The following is a 16,576-nucleotide window of genomic DNA, read 5'->3' as shown; positions in this document are numbered from 1 at the left end:
TTTATTTAATTTTTTCTTATTATTTTTTACTTTTACAATTGATATATCCATATTTATAAGAAACAGACATAAAATTATTTAATTATTTCTTTGCTTTTGTTTGAATTCGTTGAATTATCGTTTTCTTTTTGGTTTGCATGTGATTGATTATTTATTTATGTTGACTTTGAATTTCAAAAAGGACTTTGGATTTGTTTTTGGGTTCTGTACGGCAGGAAGAATATACTTGCGTATAAAATAATTTTTTGTTTAACAGCTAACGGATTCAGAATATACGCAATATGTATACCAGAGTTTTTTTATTTCGACGTACAAAAGGCAGATCGGATTACACTTACTCGTGCTGTACAGATGGTGAAATTTACATATAAATATTCACAGGGATTTTCGTACAAGACTTTTACTCAAGTATTAAAATAAAACAAAAATCTAATCTACTAGATATCGTTGTTGTGAAATGCGGTATAAAATTTAAGCTTTAAGAAATTTAATTAGAAAATAGAGATTCGAAAGATTTGTTTTATTTTTTTAACTGATATTTCAGAGTAATTTTATCAAATTTTTCTTATACACTATGTTTCCTCAGATTTTAGTCAGAATTCTCGAGGAACATACGAAAAATGCTGTATAAAAAGTTTAATTTATACTGATTTTTTAATAACACAGGCCAACAAACAATTTTAAAAGTCGAAAGGAAGGATTACTACCCAAAATTTGAATCTGGCATCCGAATATTTTTATCTTATCATGTTTTTGTGTCATGTTTGCCTTTAAATTTATTAATCGAAATTCAATTTTTATTTTTTTCTATGCGTCAGCATTATTCTTTAGTAGAGCTTGTAAAATATTTGAATGAAAATTAGTATTGATTTTGAGGTGCTTGCACCTTTTTTAGGAACCTAACAATCAACTCAAAAAACAAAAATAATAATATAATATTTGGGACTTTCTTAACCCCGCTTTTTAATATATTTTCATTCAAATCCCGCTTTTTAATCATTCGGATTCCGCTATTATTCCAAAGTCATCTGGTCACGTTAGCTATGTGTCATGTTAAAGCAGAAAGTGAAAATAGTACATTTCATACATGACCTAATATTGCTTTTGAACTTATATTGATATGGGTACACCGGTGCCGAAGCTAATATAGCTATACATAATATACCGGTACTTTAATTGAATAAAACAAAATATAATGACAATAGCATTATGTTACTGGAACTGATACAGGTACTGTACCGAACATATTGTTTCTATTGTAATCGATATTAATTACAATATCGGTTGACAGATTTGTATTTTTCTGTTGTAATTTAAATTTTTTGGTAAATTATATTTTTTATAAATTCTTTAGGTAGGTAATTAGGTGTGGTGGTGTTGTTAATTACACAGTATGTATATAGTAGGTGGCGATAAAATATATTTTTGTTTCTATAATATTTTAATTTAATATTAAAACCCTATTAAGTAATTGTATATGGCAAAAATGTGGCACAAAATTCTGTTTTTTTTTTTTGTTTTGTTTTGTTTTTGTAGTATGTATATAAATGACACAAAATTATGAAAAAAAAACATATATAAAAATTAAATTATCTACTTTGTTGAAATGTGAAATGTATTGCTTTTAACAGATATTAGACATGAAAATACACACTTTTACAATATTCTAAGACGACAATATTTTTTGTTTAATATCATGCAAAAACATATTACTTTTCAATAAATAATTTAAACACACAAGGGCATTCAATATTCATTTACACTCCACCATACATCTGTTAAAGCATACATATATTTCGGGTTTATATTCTGGAATTTTAAAATGCTCTTATAAAAATAATAGTAATTTTCATACTTCAACATAAATCGTTGCATTCAACAGTTTGGCATTTATGAGTCTCAAAAAAAAAAAACTAAAGAATTTTATTCCAAAATATTGCAACACATAGTTAATTTTACATTTCTAATAGTCTCAACGTTACATAAGTAAAATTCTTAAATAAAAATAAAATATTTTACAAAAGAAAACTAATGATATAAAGAAAAAATAAACTGAAAATATTAAGATAAATAAAATAACAATCCTGCGTTAAAAATGACACTTCTCGAAATTATTCACAGTTTTGGCCGGAAATTCATAATTAATCGAATTAAACTATTCGTATAACTAATTTCTAATTTATAAACAAATTGCAACATTTACATAAAATTTTTTATAAATATATAAAAATTTTTTATAATACAAATCCAGGGAGTTAAAATTCTGAAAATGAAAAATCCCATTAAAAGGTCAGAAAAAATTAAACATTTAAATTAAATTATATATTTTTAAAATGATTTTATCCTTTTTAAATAAATACAATTAAAATGAATTACACATAATTAAACCGAATATTTCGAAAGTTTTAATAAGAATTCATTTGGTGAACGTTTTGGGATAAATTCTGGTGGAGTGCATAAAAATTCGGCTTGGCCGAATTCGCTAAATTGTTCAGTATAAAAAATTAAACGAACGTTTATAAAAGCCCAAGAGATTGGTATTTGAGAAAAATTTGACAAGTTCAGGACTAGCATTTGTAATTAGATATTGGATTAAAGATAAGTAATTATCCTGATTTTAAACATTGTTTTTACACAATGAATACATACAAATGTATTTAATGTATACATAAGATGTACACACACAAGTGTATATAAGTAATACTTCCATAAATCCGCAGAATAAACACAAGCGCCATCCTGACGATTGAGCTTCAGACATTGGTCGGTCATTATAAATATTTTTTTTACAATATCAAATATGTTATAAATGAAAATAAAAAAATATGCATATGTCTATTGATGTTATGAAAAGTATTATCATAACTTATGAAAGTATTCGTATATAAAAGTATGTATATGTTGTTGTATTTTCCGATCTTTATTTTTTCAACTACTACTTCTCCCAAATAATTTGTGTGCATGTATATACAATCATAAGTAAGTAGAAGTTTTTACATAATTAAATAAATTAAATAGCCTAAAGGTCTATATATTAAAATTCTATAATAATTTGTTAATTCAATTTATTTGAATGTCTGTCATGTGATCTATAGTGTGGTATGTATGTATGTATGTATGTATGTATGTATGTATGTATGTATGTATGTATGTATGTATGTATGTATGTATGTATGTATGTATGTATGTATGTATGTATGTATGTATGTATGTATGTATGTATGTATGTATGTATGTATGTAGGTATGTATGTATGTATGTATGTATGTATGTATGTATGTATGTATGTATGTATGTATGTATGTATGTATGTATGTATGTATGTATGTATGTATGTATGTATGTATGTGTATGTATGTATGTATGTATGTATGTATGTATGTATGTATGTATGTATGTATGTATGTATGTATGTGTTTTCTTCATTTAAAATATTTTGTTTTATGTGTGTATAAAATAAATTTCGATTTTAGTTTCATTTTAAGTCTATCATAAAAAGGGTCAATTTCAGTTTTTTTTGTTTTTTCTTTTAATTGCTTAACAATTATATAAAATATTATCAGGTTGATTTTCTTTTGTCGTATTAATATGTATTTATGTATGTATTGCAATTTTTATCAATTTCCAAAATGCACAAAATATTTTATCTACTTCCCAACGTCCTTATTCACATTTCAGGATGTTCTTAAAAATTTCGAGTGTCACGTCTTAGTAGTATATATTGAACATAAATTACTTTTGCAGTTTTGATAGCACACTGAAATAATCCATGCCTAAAATATACGAAAAATGTCGTATATTGTACGAAATGCTTCGTGGTTTCGCAACACGAAATTCTTTCGTAATATATACGAAATTGTACGAAATATTTTAGTAAAATGCAAAATAATTTTATATAATTTTAGAAAAAAAATTTGTTTATTTTACGATTTTTTTAAAAACATAAATATGTTAGTTCTTTTAAAATAATCATTGTAGATTTAAAAAAAGATTGCGAATTAAAAAAAAAAACAAATTTTTTATGTGCGAATTAAAAAAAAAAACAAATTTTTTATGTTTTTTAAAAAAACATAAAAAATTTTACAGGAAATTAGGCAGCTAATTTAATGTAAATTTAAAATTACGTTTAATTTAACTCGCTTAAAATTACGAATATAACAAAAAAAAATTCGTAACAAAATATTTTTTTTGGTGAAATCAAAAATAATTCTTGTATATTACTAAATAATTTTGTTACGAAAAAAATCGTTACTTTTTTTAAATATTACATGTCTTAATGAAATTATTTTTGTAAAAGAAAACAAAGTTTCTTTCTTAATATATACGAAAAAAGATATTACGACAGGTTTTCGTACTTTCGTAAAATTAGAAAAGGGGTAACGTTAAGCATGGATTATTTTCAGTGCATGAATGCATATAAGTAGAATATTTAATTGTCAGTGAGTTCTCTAGATAATGTGAATGTAAAACTAAAAAATGTATAAAAAATTAGCTTGTTTGTCGTAGTTTAGAAAAAAATTGATTTTAATCCAATGAAATAAATACACAGATTTTTGTTAATTTTTATATGATTAAATTAAAATTTAGTGCTCTCAATTTTATTTTAGCAAATCGTTAAATTTTTTGTTAAGAGTGTATAGTCAGCGGAATGTTTTATAGTAACAAGTTCAGAGACAAATAATGGTGTTCTGTATCGAAATTTGATATAAATGTTTATTAATTCAGAGGAGTGTGAAGAATCAGCTGTTCTTGTTTAGAATTAAGATTCTAAAAATCTTAATTTGAGTATGTTGGCTTTTTAAAATGCTATATGCAACATAAAAATGTAAAAAATCATTTCGGAACATTGCAAGATTATGTGTGGATTAGTAAAATTATTTTAATAACTCATAAACTTCTCAACAGCATAAACTGTAATATCTCTATAAGGAAATTAAACCGAAATTGTTCAAATTGACTCAGCGTTACGGCAGCAAAACTAGTATCATACTAATCCACACTGAAAAAATCCATGCCTAATATATACGAAAAATGTCGTACATTGTACGAATCTTTCGTTGTTTGGCTCCAAGAAATTCTTTCGTAATATATACGAAATTTTAGTATAATGCAAAATAATCTTGGAAAAATTAATTTACATAAATTGAAAAAAGTGAATTTTTAATAAATACGGTAAAAATTACGAAATATTAATTTATACAAACATTTTTGCTAATTTTCAAATAATTTTTCTAATTTTAGTTCAAAATTATTCTCCACACGAATTTTTAATTTTTTTTTTTATGAAAATAGTTCGTCAGTTATATTATACTTTTTCTTAAATTTTATAAAAATGTTGTTGTTTTATCTAATGATAATATACTTAATATCATTATGTTTAATTTCGCTAAAATTCAAGAAAACATATTACGAAAGGTTTTCGTACTTTCGTAAAAATAGAAAAGGGTTTTATTAAGTAATATTTCGTATTATACACGAAATTTTTGTAAATATTACGAAAATATAAGTTACGAAATTTTTTTTCGTAAAGTTGAGCATGGATTATTTTCAGTGCAGTCAACACCCCTCAAAATACGATAGGTAAATAATAATAAACACTCTTACATATGTATGTATATGTAAGTACATATATATGCATGTAATACAAATAATTTTGTTGCTATGATCCCATTTTCCATTGTTTGCTGACTGATTCTTATTTGATGATATACATATATGTATATGTACATATGTATACCACTTGATCATTTAGGTGTTAAAGTAATATTATTTGTAAATATCTTTCGTCTTAGCACATTGATACATTTCCTATCTTATAGCAAATATACGGTTTGGTTCTGTTTTATGTAAAACCTGAGTGACCAGAAAATTCTAAATGTTAATGGAAATGGAAACTGAAGAAACCGTTTTATAAATTTGTGTGAAGAATATTTTAACACCTCGCCTAAATGTATTACGAGAAGTGACCTGTCAATGTTTGGCAATGCAACTTCAAAGATTGTCATACATTTAATCTAATTACATAAGTACGTTTTTAAACTGCTCCATATTGAAGGGAGAGAGGCAAAAAGATATGATAAAAAATTTAATAACAGTAGAAATAAATGAATATTGAAATACGTAGAATTAATATTAATATATCACACACTATATCGACAAATGCAAACATATATTTAAATTTAAAATTCTGTTTGATAATCTAGATTTATAAACTAACACCATCAATAGTTCTCGTTAAATTGTTGCTTTTCTCTCCGGAAATAAGATTGTTAGATTGGGGTTATGTTACACTTATGGCACCACTTTCATTCGTTGCAGTTGTTTCACTTGTCGGCCGACGACCGACATCAATATTTACAGACATGGCACTAGTGGCTACATTGCTAGCGCTATTACTGTTGCCAACAGCTCGAGAAGACTGTGTGACAGTTGTTGGCGCAGAAGCAATGGCCGCGGCAGCTGCTGCTGCCGTAGCCAAATGATGGCCGAATTGTTGTTGGAAATGTTGGGTGAAATTATTGCTAAACATAGCATTATGAGGTGGGGGTAGTGGTAATGCTGCTTGCGTTTGGTGATGTGTGGATTGCAGGTGGTTAAAAACAACATTTGCTGTTGTTGTAGTATGTCCGCCTGTTGAAGCCGATAAAGACCCTAATGAGGTGCACGTGTTGCTATTAATACTACTACCACTGCTGTTGCTGATTCCGTTACTTTCCTCTCGTGGCCTTTTCGTCAACTGATTGATGCTGAGCGGGTTATTGATGTCTCGGGGATTTGCGCCGATTGGATTTCTCTGTAGGGGTATTGATATATGACTGCTGTTGTTGCTGATGCTGGCACTTAGAATATCGGTTGTGGTAGAGATTGCCACCGGTGATGAGGCTGCAGACGATGTTACTGACGGTACTGAGGGTGATTGGGTTGATATTAATGCGGTGGTTAGTGGTTGATTTATGGATTTGTCTGAATTATCAGAGCGTATATTATTAAGACTAGTTGTTATTGAGGATCGACTGCTACTGGTTGTTGGTAAGGATGTTATTAGACCTGAGCCATCGTTTGCGCTTGTTGCAGCCAGTCCTAAGGAATTATAGGTGTTGTCATTACTAATACTGTTGTTGTTGCTAATACTATTGTTAGACATGGCCAAGCCCATTGCTATATGACCAATACGATTGCCAAGTAACATTGCCGGGCTACCGCTAAGCAATGAGCGAACCATTCGGTCGGATAATGAGGCCGGCGAAGATGTGGAGGATGTATTTGTTGAACATGAGCTTGCTGATCCATAACCCGACACCGAACCCGATGACGATGAAGATGAGGTAGATAGTGTTGGCAATAGTGTGGACACTACACTGGAAGCAGCGTTAATTATGCCACTTTCATAGGCAGACACTGCTGTCGCATTTGAATTGGAGCCTCCAACACCAATAGATTGTTGCTGCTGTTGCAAATGACTTGACTGCTGTTGATGATGATGATGTAGCTTTGTCTGTTGTAGTAATTGCTGATTTAAATGTTGTTGCTGAGCCTGCAAAACCTGCATATGCTGCTGTTGCAACTGTTCATTTACGGGTGCATTTAACAGTCCGTTGCCATGCTGCGGCATAACCGGACTTGTCAACAGACTTAAGGGGCTGGCTAAACTTGTTGATGGACTTTGCAGGCTGGAGAGACCACTTAAACCACCAGGACTCGAAAGACTATGGTTCAGTGATTCGTTGTCTTCATCTCGGCCCTTGTGTGTGTCATCGCCACTACCACAACTTCCCAAATTATCATGTTCGTTGTCGTCGTCATCATCCTCATCACTTCGTTGACCGTCCATGTCATCTAAATCATTACAGTGATCTTCTTTTGTACTACCACCACCGGTTGCACCAACCGACTCCATATAGCGAATGCACTTCTTTTTGCGCCTATTTATATATAAAAAAATCAAATTAGTAATTTCCATTGCATTTCTCTTTAAAATAATAATATTTGTTTTCTATTAATTTTTCCACTTTTTTCATTTTGTTTTCCAAAATCAATACATGTTATTTGGATTTGTTTAAATGTAACAAAAAAAAATTAAACAAAAAATATTTATTAAAGATTCATGCTATTATACATTCCAGGTCATGCAAAATCAAATAATATAAATCAAAAATAATAAAAATTTTAATAATAATTAAGACCATTAAAGCATAAACATTAAAAAATTATATTCATTATTATTATTTTTATTTCTTTCTTAGCAAAATTTGGATCTGCCCCAATCTTCATATTTACAACCTCATCCAGTTTTCAGTTCCAATCTGATATTGTTTTACTTTCCGATTAAGAACTATAGAACTTGGACTATAGTTCTTAATATAGACCCAAATAAATGATCAAATAAAATCAGGCATCTTAATTATTCAGAACTTGTACAGTACCTACATCAGTTTGACTTGTGTAAGAGATTGGAAGGAATTGGTTGGTTGGTGGGGTGTGTTGGGTCTAATTTACATGCAACAGAAAGTTGATAACATGCTGAACTTTAGTAAAAAAGAAACGAACCAAATGAAAAAGATAAAAAGCTATTTCTGTTGTTTTTACAGATGTTAACTTAATGGAAGACTTTCCATTTTAGCAATAATATGTAAAATTTCAACAGTTTTAAATTCGATAAACATCCAAACAACAATTTGTTTTAAAGTAATTATGGTTAAGAAATAAAAGTTAATAAAAGAAACGTATATACATATATTGAAACAAAATAATAATAAAATGTTTTAATACTGCTTTAATAAACAAGTATTTAACAAACAAAAAATTCAAGCATTTTTATTGCAAAGATATTGTCCTAAATTATATGTATTAATTGGCGTCTAATCTAAAATATGAGTATGACCTATATACATACATATGTATGTATGTCACAGTCAAAAGTATTTAAGACCTAAGAAAAGCTTATAAATAGCAAAAATAAATTTGAGTTGCAGTAAAGCCTATTTTACTAAGGATCGAATAATTAGTTGTGATTGAAATTAACTGAGCAACAATTATGTCTTCTTTGTATTGCAGCTATTGTTGTGAAAGATTCTTTGGGAGAGGCGATGCAGTACATACATATACATATATAAGCGATGTTGTTACACTGAAAAGAATCCATGCCTAATATATACGAAAAATGTCGTACATTGTACGAATCGTTCGTTGTTTCGCACCACGAAATTCTTTCGTAATATATACGAAATTGTACGAAATATTTTAGTATAATGCAAAATAATCTTGGAAAGATATGAATTTTGAATAAATATGGTCAAATTTACCAAATATTAATTTATGCAAACATTTTTGTTCATTTTAAAATAATTTTTCTAATTTTAGTTCAAAATTATTCTCCACACGAATTTTTAAAATTTTTTTATGAAAATAATTTGTGAATAATAGTATACTTTTTCTTAAATTTTATAAAAATGTTGTAGTTTTAATTAATGATAATTTAATTAATATCATTATGTTTAATTTCGCTAAAATTTAAGAAAAAAATATTACGAAAAGTTTTCGTACTTTCGTAAAAATAGAAAAGGGTTTTATTAAATAATATTTCGTATTATACACGAAATTTTTGTAAATATTACGAAAATGGAAGTTACGAAATTTTTTTTCGTAAAGTTGAGCATGGATTATTTTCAGTGTATTTATATAATAATAATTTGTTTCCAATGGAATGATTAAAGACCCTTTAATTAGTATGGCCGTGTATTTAGAGGGATTTGAAATTAATATGTCAAAAGGACAACAAAGAAAAGGCTACTATTCCACATAAATGAAATTCTAAATTCTAAATAACATTGTTTCACAAATTTTTTTCACAAAATAAGAATTTTAATAATTAATAATAATAATGCTTACTTAAAGAACGTAAGCACTTGTTTTTCAGTTGCTCTTTTTGAATTTCTTTCGTATGTACCTATTTTAAAAAAATATATGAACTATTTGTTAAAATCACATACGGCATATAAAAAATTAAATAATTCTATATTCTGGCGCAATTTAGTCGTAAACAATAATGACTAAATAAAAAAAGTATTTAGCATAATAAGTAGTCAACATCAAAAACAACATTTACAAAACTTTATTAGACAAACATTAATGACAAAATAAGAAAATAGACAATAAATTTATTAACAGCAAAATTTTATAAAGAAAACATAAGAAAAAAAAAACGAAACGAAAAAATATGAAACATTTTAAATTGGTTTAACAATTGGAATTAAATTGTTTAAACAAAGCAACACCTACGATAAGAATGAAACACGTAGATGGAGCGCGCTGCTTCCGAAGTACTCGAATATTTTTTATTTAATAAAAAACAAAACGATTGGTACAATTTCGAAGAGTAGGAGGAGTGTAAGAAATTAAATTTCTTTATTTATTTATTTATTTATCTATTTATTTTTTTGTGTGACAAATTTGGTGTATTTGTTGTTTCTTTGGAAGGAGATGCGTTTAAATATGCTTTTAATAAATGGGACGTTCGCTGTGATTGAGTAGTGTGGCATATGACAAACAGGTTATCAACGGTAGTTATTTGATAGATTACAAGTTCACGTATGTGGGTGGAGCTTGGGGAGATGCTTGCTGAGGACCGCCGGCGCCACCAACGACATTGGCACCACAATTACTACCACTTAAATTCGTTGTACCATTTGCATTGAGACCTCCAGAGTTATTCGGATGCAAGTGTGTTTGATTTAAGCTGGCACCGTTGCTATTATTATTGTTGTTATTATTATTATTTGTGCCATTTGTACTGCATTGTGAATTTGATCCTCCAGATCCACCGGCATTGCCGACTACTGCTGCATTCAGTAAGTGCATGTGATTGGACGATGACGTCGATGATGATGACGAGGATGAAGAGGATGAATTTGGCAGCATTACAGTGCCCCCAATACCTGTCACAACCGTATTGATCATAGAGCTTGAGCTCAAACCTACACTGACACTCCCAACTCCACTGCTAGCACTTCCGGAATTGGTCAAGGCGCTTAAACTTGGACTGCTCACATTGATGATTTTGTTTTTTTTTTTTTTCATTTAAGCATTTTATATTAATTGTTCATTCATTCGTTCAATAAATCATTAATTAATTTGTTTATCCATTTTTTTATTGGTAAGCATTATCAAAGGAAAGGTTTAAAAGACATCATTATTAGTTAGTTTTCATGTTAACAATTAACTAAATTTGTCTAATAAAAAACAACAAAGATATTGAAACTAAAATATATCCAATATCTACCTTTATTTATTCTTACAAACGTAATTAAATATTTGCATTAAAGCCATAGTCTATCTGACAGTGTCAGCTATTTAACACAAAGTAAAGCCTATCTATTTTTCTTTAAAGTTATGAGCTATATACATACATATATTGCAAAGCGAAAACTTAACTAAATTTAGAAAATCTGAACGAGAGACTAAACAGTCGAACTTTTTGTAAGAATCTATACTGGCAATTATTGATTTAAAAGACATACATATATATATACATACATTAGAAAAACTATGTTTTTATAAAACTAAAATCTTGACTTAAGTGAACGGAAGTATATTTTATTTAAATTTCAGGTAAATTGATCTTAAAAGAATATTGTTTATCAACTATTTTAGTTATTTAGCTATGACTTTCCATATTTATAGTTTTGTATTGAAGCCTAAAACTATATTGAGAAAAACAAGAAAATTTTGTGAAATATACATAAATATATGTATATTGCTGATTAACCGATTTTTTTTATTGAACCAAGGTATAAAATAAATAGGAAATAATTTTGTAAAATTGTTTAAATCAATTGCTCAATTCACTATCGACATTTTAGCGTTGTATGTCAGCAGATTCTACAATAGTCATAATAATTGTAGTTGGTATTTTCTACGCAAAAATTGTATACAGCACTTATGAAATTTTCACATATCTCTCAAGACTGGCATAATCCAAAATGCGGCGTTTTGGAACTGAACATTCTGAAGTCTTTTATATAGATTTATTCAAATATGTCTATTACTTTCGGTGTAAGATCGATTTTTTGTTGTTAACGCAAAAACTAAAACTCATGTTTTCACGAATATTAGATAAATAAAAATTAAATTTCAATTTAGATGATAAACATATTAACCTCTACTTTGAATTTTTCAAATCCCTTGTTTCGTTTAAAAATTATTTAAAAAATAGTAAAAAATGTTATTAAACGTTCAAAGCCATTTTTCTCAAAACAACTTTTTGGATTATGCCAGTCTTGTAGTATATGAGCGATATGTTTGTCGAAGGTTGTAAAAAGATTCAGTGTTGGCAAAAGTTCATCTCAACTAATTTTAGCTTAAAAAAACAACCTAAAAGCTGTGATACACGATTGTCAGATCTTAAAACGTTGTCAGTAAAATGTGCAGAAAATGTCTAACAATCGTGTGAACTTACTATTTTTCTTTTGCAAGGTTGTCAGAAAAAGCATAACTGACAATGTTCCAAGACAAAATTTGTAAGTTGACACTGTTTTAAGACATTTTCTGCACATTTTACTGCCAACGTGTAACAACCGTGTATACATAGCTTAACTGAAACCAAAAACAGCTGATTGCCAAAACAAAAATAAAAAAGGTTTATTAAAAAAGTTATTTATTAGCATGAATTTTGTAACAAAGTAAAATAAAGAATTTTAAATTGATAAAAATGTTACTAATTTATGTTCATGTTGACGAAAAGAAGAAGCAATCAAAACAAACATACAAAAGTTATGAGATAAATAAAAAATGTATTGAATTTTCTATGTTTATTTAGATTGTTTCTTCTCTTTGACAACATAAATTTACGACTTGTCGCAAAGTTCTGTTCACAATTGCAGTTGTACTTCACAAAATCCATTATTTTTAATTCGTAAAATCGTAATTTTGAAACTGATTTCCCTATTACTAATAACTGCTTTGCATTAAGTCATAAAAAACAAAAGATATACAAAACCAGCACCAGGAAATAATTTTATTTTATTTTTATAAACAGCATTATGTATTCACATGTAGTAAAGATATTTTTCAAATAAATGTAAGTGTATTTCATTTCCAAATGTTGTTGTATGTAAAAATATTAGACACCGAAGCAAGGAGCAGAATCTTATAAATACATATGTATATATGTACATTAGACCGACTCACAACAAATGTTGCTTGAGTTACCCCTTCAAAATATTCGCTGTTATGTAATATGATGTTACCCAAAATATTTTGGGTTTAGTGTTGTATGTTCGTGAGCTTTTCAAGAAAATATTTTATGGATGACACGATTTTTCATATTCAATACAATATTTTATACAGCTTCAAAAAATCTTTGTTTTGTAAAGGTTCCCAAAATATTTATAGTCTATCGACGGCCGTTCGTGAGCTGGACCCGTTAAAAAAAGTCCCTTTTTATTTTTTTTTTAAATTTTACAGTTTTTTCTTAAACAAAATATACAATATATTTTGTTTCATAACAACACTAAAATTCAAGCAAAAATAATTCAAAAAAACCTTTTTTAATTTGGTCTAGTACACGAACGGTCATCGGTAGACTTTATTTTGCGAATCATCAAAACAAAGCATGGAATGTGAAAGGGGTAACAAAAACGCGCGCTGCCATACAGACATACAGACAGACATACAGACAACAGACATACAGACAGACAGACAGACAGGAACATACAGACAGACAGACAGACAGACAACAGACAGACAGACAGACAGACAGACAGACAGACAGACAGACAGACAGACAGACAGACAGACAGACAGAACAGACAGACAGACAACAGACAGACAGACAGACAGACAGACAGACAGACAGACAGACAGGACAGACAGACAGACAGACAGACAGACATACAGACAGACAGACAGACAGACAGACAGACAGGACAGACATACAGACAGAAAGACAGACAGACAGACAGACAGACAGACATACAGACAGACAGACAGACAGACAGACATACAGACAGACAGACATAGACATACAGACATGCATGCAGCAGCAGACAGACAGACAGACATACATAGATACACAGACATACGACATACATACGGACAGACAGACAGACAGACAGACAGACAGACAGACAGACAGACAGACAGACAGACAGACAGACAGACAGACAGACAGACAGACAGACAGACAGACAGACAGACAGACAGAAACATAACAGAACAGACAGACAGACAGACAGACAGACACAGACAACAGACAGACAGACAGACAGACAGACAGACAGACAGACAGACAACGACAGACAGACAGACAGACAGACAGACAGACAGACAGACAGACAGACAGACAGACGACAGACAGACATACAGACAACATACATACAACAGACAGACAGACAGACAGACAGAGACAGACAGACAGACAGACAGACATACAGACAGACGACAGACAGACAGACAGACAGACAGACAGACAGACAGGACAGACAGACAGACAGACAGACAGACAGACAGACAGACAGACAGACAGACAGACAGACAGACAGACAGACAGACAGACAGACAGACAGACATACATACATACATCATCATACTACTAACTACATACATACTACATACATACATACATAACACATACATACTACATACTACATACATACATACATACATACATAATACATACATACATAAATACATCATACATACATACATCATACATACATACATACATACATACATACTAACATACATACATACATACATACATACATACAACATACATACATACATAAATACATACTCCATATACATCATACATACATACATACATACATTACATACATACATCATACATACATACATATTCTGTCGTTCTGGATCGGTCTATATATTGTTATCATATGTACATACATATGGTATTTATAACTAGTTTCTATACATACGAGTATTAAAAAATTGCATTTAAGTTGTTTAAGTATTAATACATTTTGAATTTTTTACTTAATTGTTGTTGTATGTTAAAATTAACAAAAAATAAAGAAGAAATATGTAAATGGGGTTTGGGGAAAAAGAAACTAATGATATTTGAAAATAATAAATAAACTGTCTTAACATCACATACATAATAATAACGAAAGAAATTATAAAATAAATTGTATGTAATATCATAATATGAACGTATGTAAAAAATTTAAAAGGTGTGTTAGTGAGATAATAGACATTTGGTGGGTGATATTTGTTGTGTAATTCTAAATTAAATTGAAAATATTTTGATTTATAGACAATGCTGATATGTCCAATTTACAGTTCGTACACACCGAAAAGTTAATATTGGCATTAACTGTATAATGGTAATAGAAACGAATACTGAGAATTCCGAAAAAAGAAATACTAACATTTTTGCAAACAAGTTTAAGTTTTAATTTTGACCACTTTTTATTATAATCGGTTGATCTTACAATGTGAGCTTCCAATATTAAAATTTAAAATAAAAACCAGGTTTATCCAAGGAAATCATTTTCAAAATTAAAATTAATTGCATTGCTAACATGAATATTTGTCAATATTTGGTGAGCTGGATAAAAGCATGAAAAGCATAAAAGCATGAAATTTTGTATCATTTGAAAGATCATTTACAGATTTATTCAGATTTTATGTGCGGTTACAAAAGTACATATTAATTTTTCGTACTTTTTTTTAATAATTTAAATTATTACATCTTATATAATTACAGTGAAGTAGTTTTTTGTGTTTTTCAAAATTCTAGCTATCATTTTATATCATTCCTTTGCGTTAAGTATGAAAAAATTTGAGAAAACTTATAAAAGGACCGTTCTATTATTTGAGCTAACAACATTTTGAGAAACGGTATCATAGAAAGAACTAGACTTTCATCAGTATCTTATTTCTTCTTCATACAAATGGGTCCCCTGGTACACAAATGTATTATATATAAACACGGAGAAATCGCATCAAAACCTAACTATTGATATGAATTTGGCTTGCGGCGTTGCTAAGAGCTTCACGAAAAAATACCAAATCGGACTTTAAAAAACGTCATCCCACATATTTCGGCTTATAACTCAACTAGTGTGTTTTTAATTGAAAGAATTTAACATTAATTTGACCCCTCTACATGTGTCCAGATTTATATTGGATTTTGCTTTTTATATATTTATGTATATGCCAATATCAACTTTTCACATACTAAATATTTGTATTTTTGTTATAAAATAAGTTCAGTTTTTGTATGATTTTCTGTACTAAATAACTAAAAAAAAAACAAAGTAGTAATAAAAATAATAACATGAATAAGAATTTCTAATAATTTTTTCTGTGTTTATGACTGTGTTTATATTTTTCTTGCTTAAGTAGAAATTTCAAGATAAAAAAATATGATGATTCAGAGCGGATAAATTAGCTTGCAATAGTATGAAACTTAATTTTTTCTAAATTCTCATAAACAAAATGTTTAGCAAGATTTTAGATCGGTAGTTAACGGTACAACTCATAACTCGAACGATTTTCCAGTAATTTTGTAAATAAAATTGAAAAATAGGATTAAAAAAACTATTAAATTATTATA

General features: G+C 28.8%; 1 protein-coding gene across 21 annotated transcripts in view; it reads right to left on the bottom strand.

The window, feature by feature from the left end:
• Nucleotides 1-6,150: 6,150 nt before the first annotated feature.
• LOC119615953 (protein pangolin, isoforms A/H/I/S) overlaps nucleotides 6,151-16,576 on the bottom strand; it is a 141,978-nt gene continuing 131,552 nt past the window's right edge. For 13 of the 21 annotated variants that reach the window (XM_037972011.1, XM_037972004.1, XM_037972009.1 and 10 more), the window contains one exon: nucleotides 6,151-7,922. In XM_037972011.1, coding sequence (XP_037827939.1) covers nucleotides 6,281-7,922 — 1,642 coding nt within the window. In that variant the 3' untranslated portion in view covers nucleotides 6,151-6,280. Of the gene's footprint in view, nucleotides 7,923-10,427; nucleotides 11,039-16,576 lie in introns of those variants that run through there. The other 8 variants (XM_037972012.1, XM_037971999.1, XM_037972000.1 and 5 more) reach the window with 4 other exon arrangements.

This window comes from Lucilia sericata, unplaced genomic scaffold (assembly GCF_015586225.1).
Source record: "Lucilia sericata isolate MDLA Ls3-8-SP2 unplaced genomic scaffold, ASM1558622v1 Contig000049F_arrow, whole genome shotgun sequence".
Taxonomy (NCBI): Eukaryota; Metazoa; Arthropoda; class Insecta; order Diptera; family Calliphoridae; genus Lucilia; species Lucilia sericata.
Note: the sequence above shows the minus strand (reverse complement) of the source record. Positions and strands in the feature narration are given on the sequence as shown.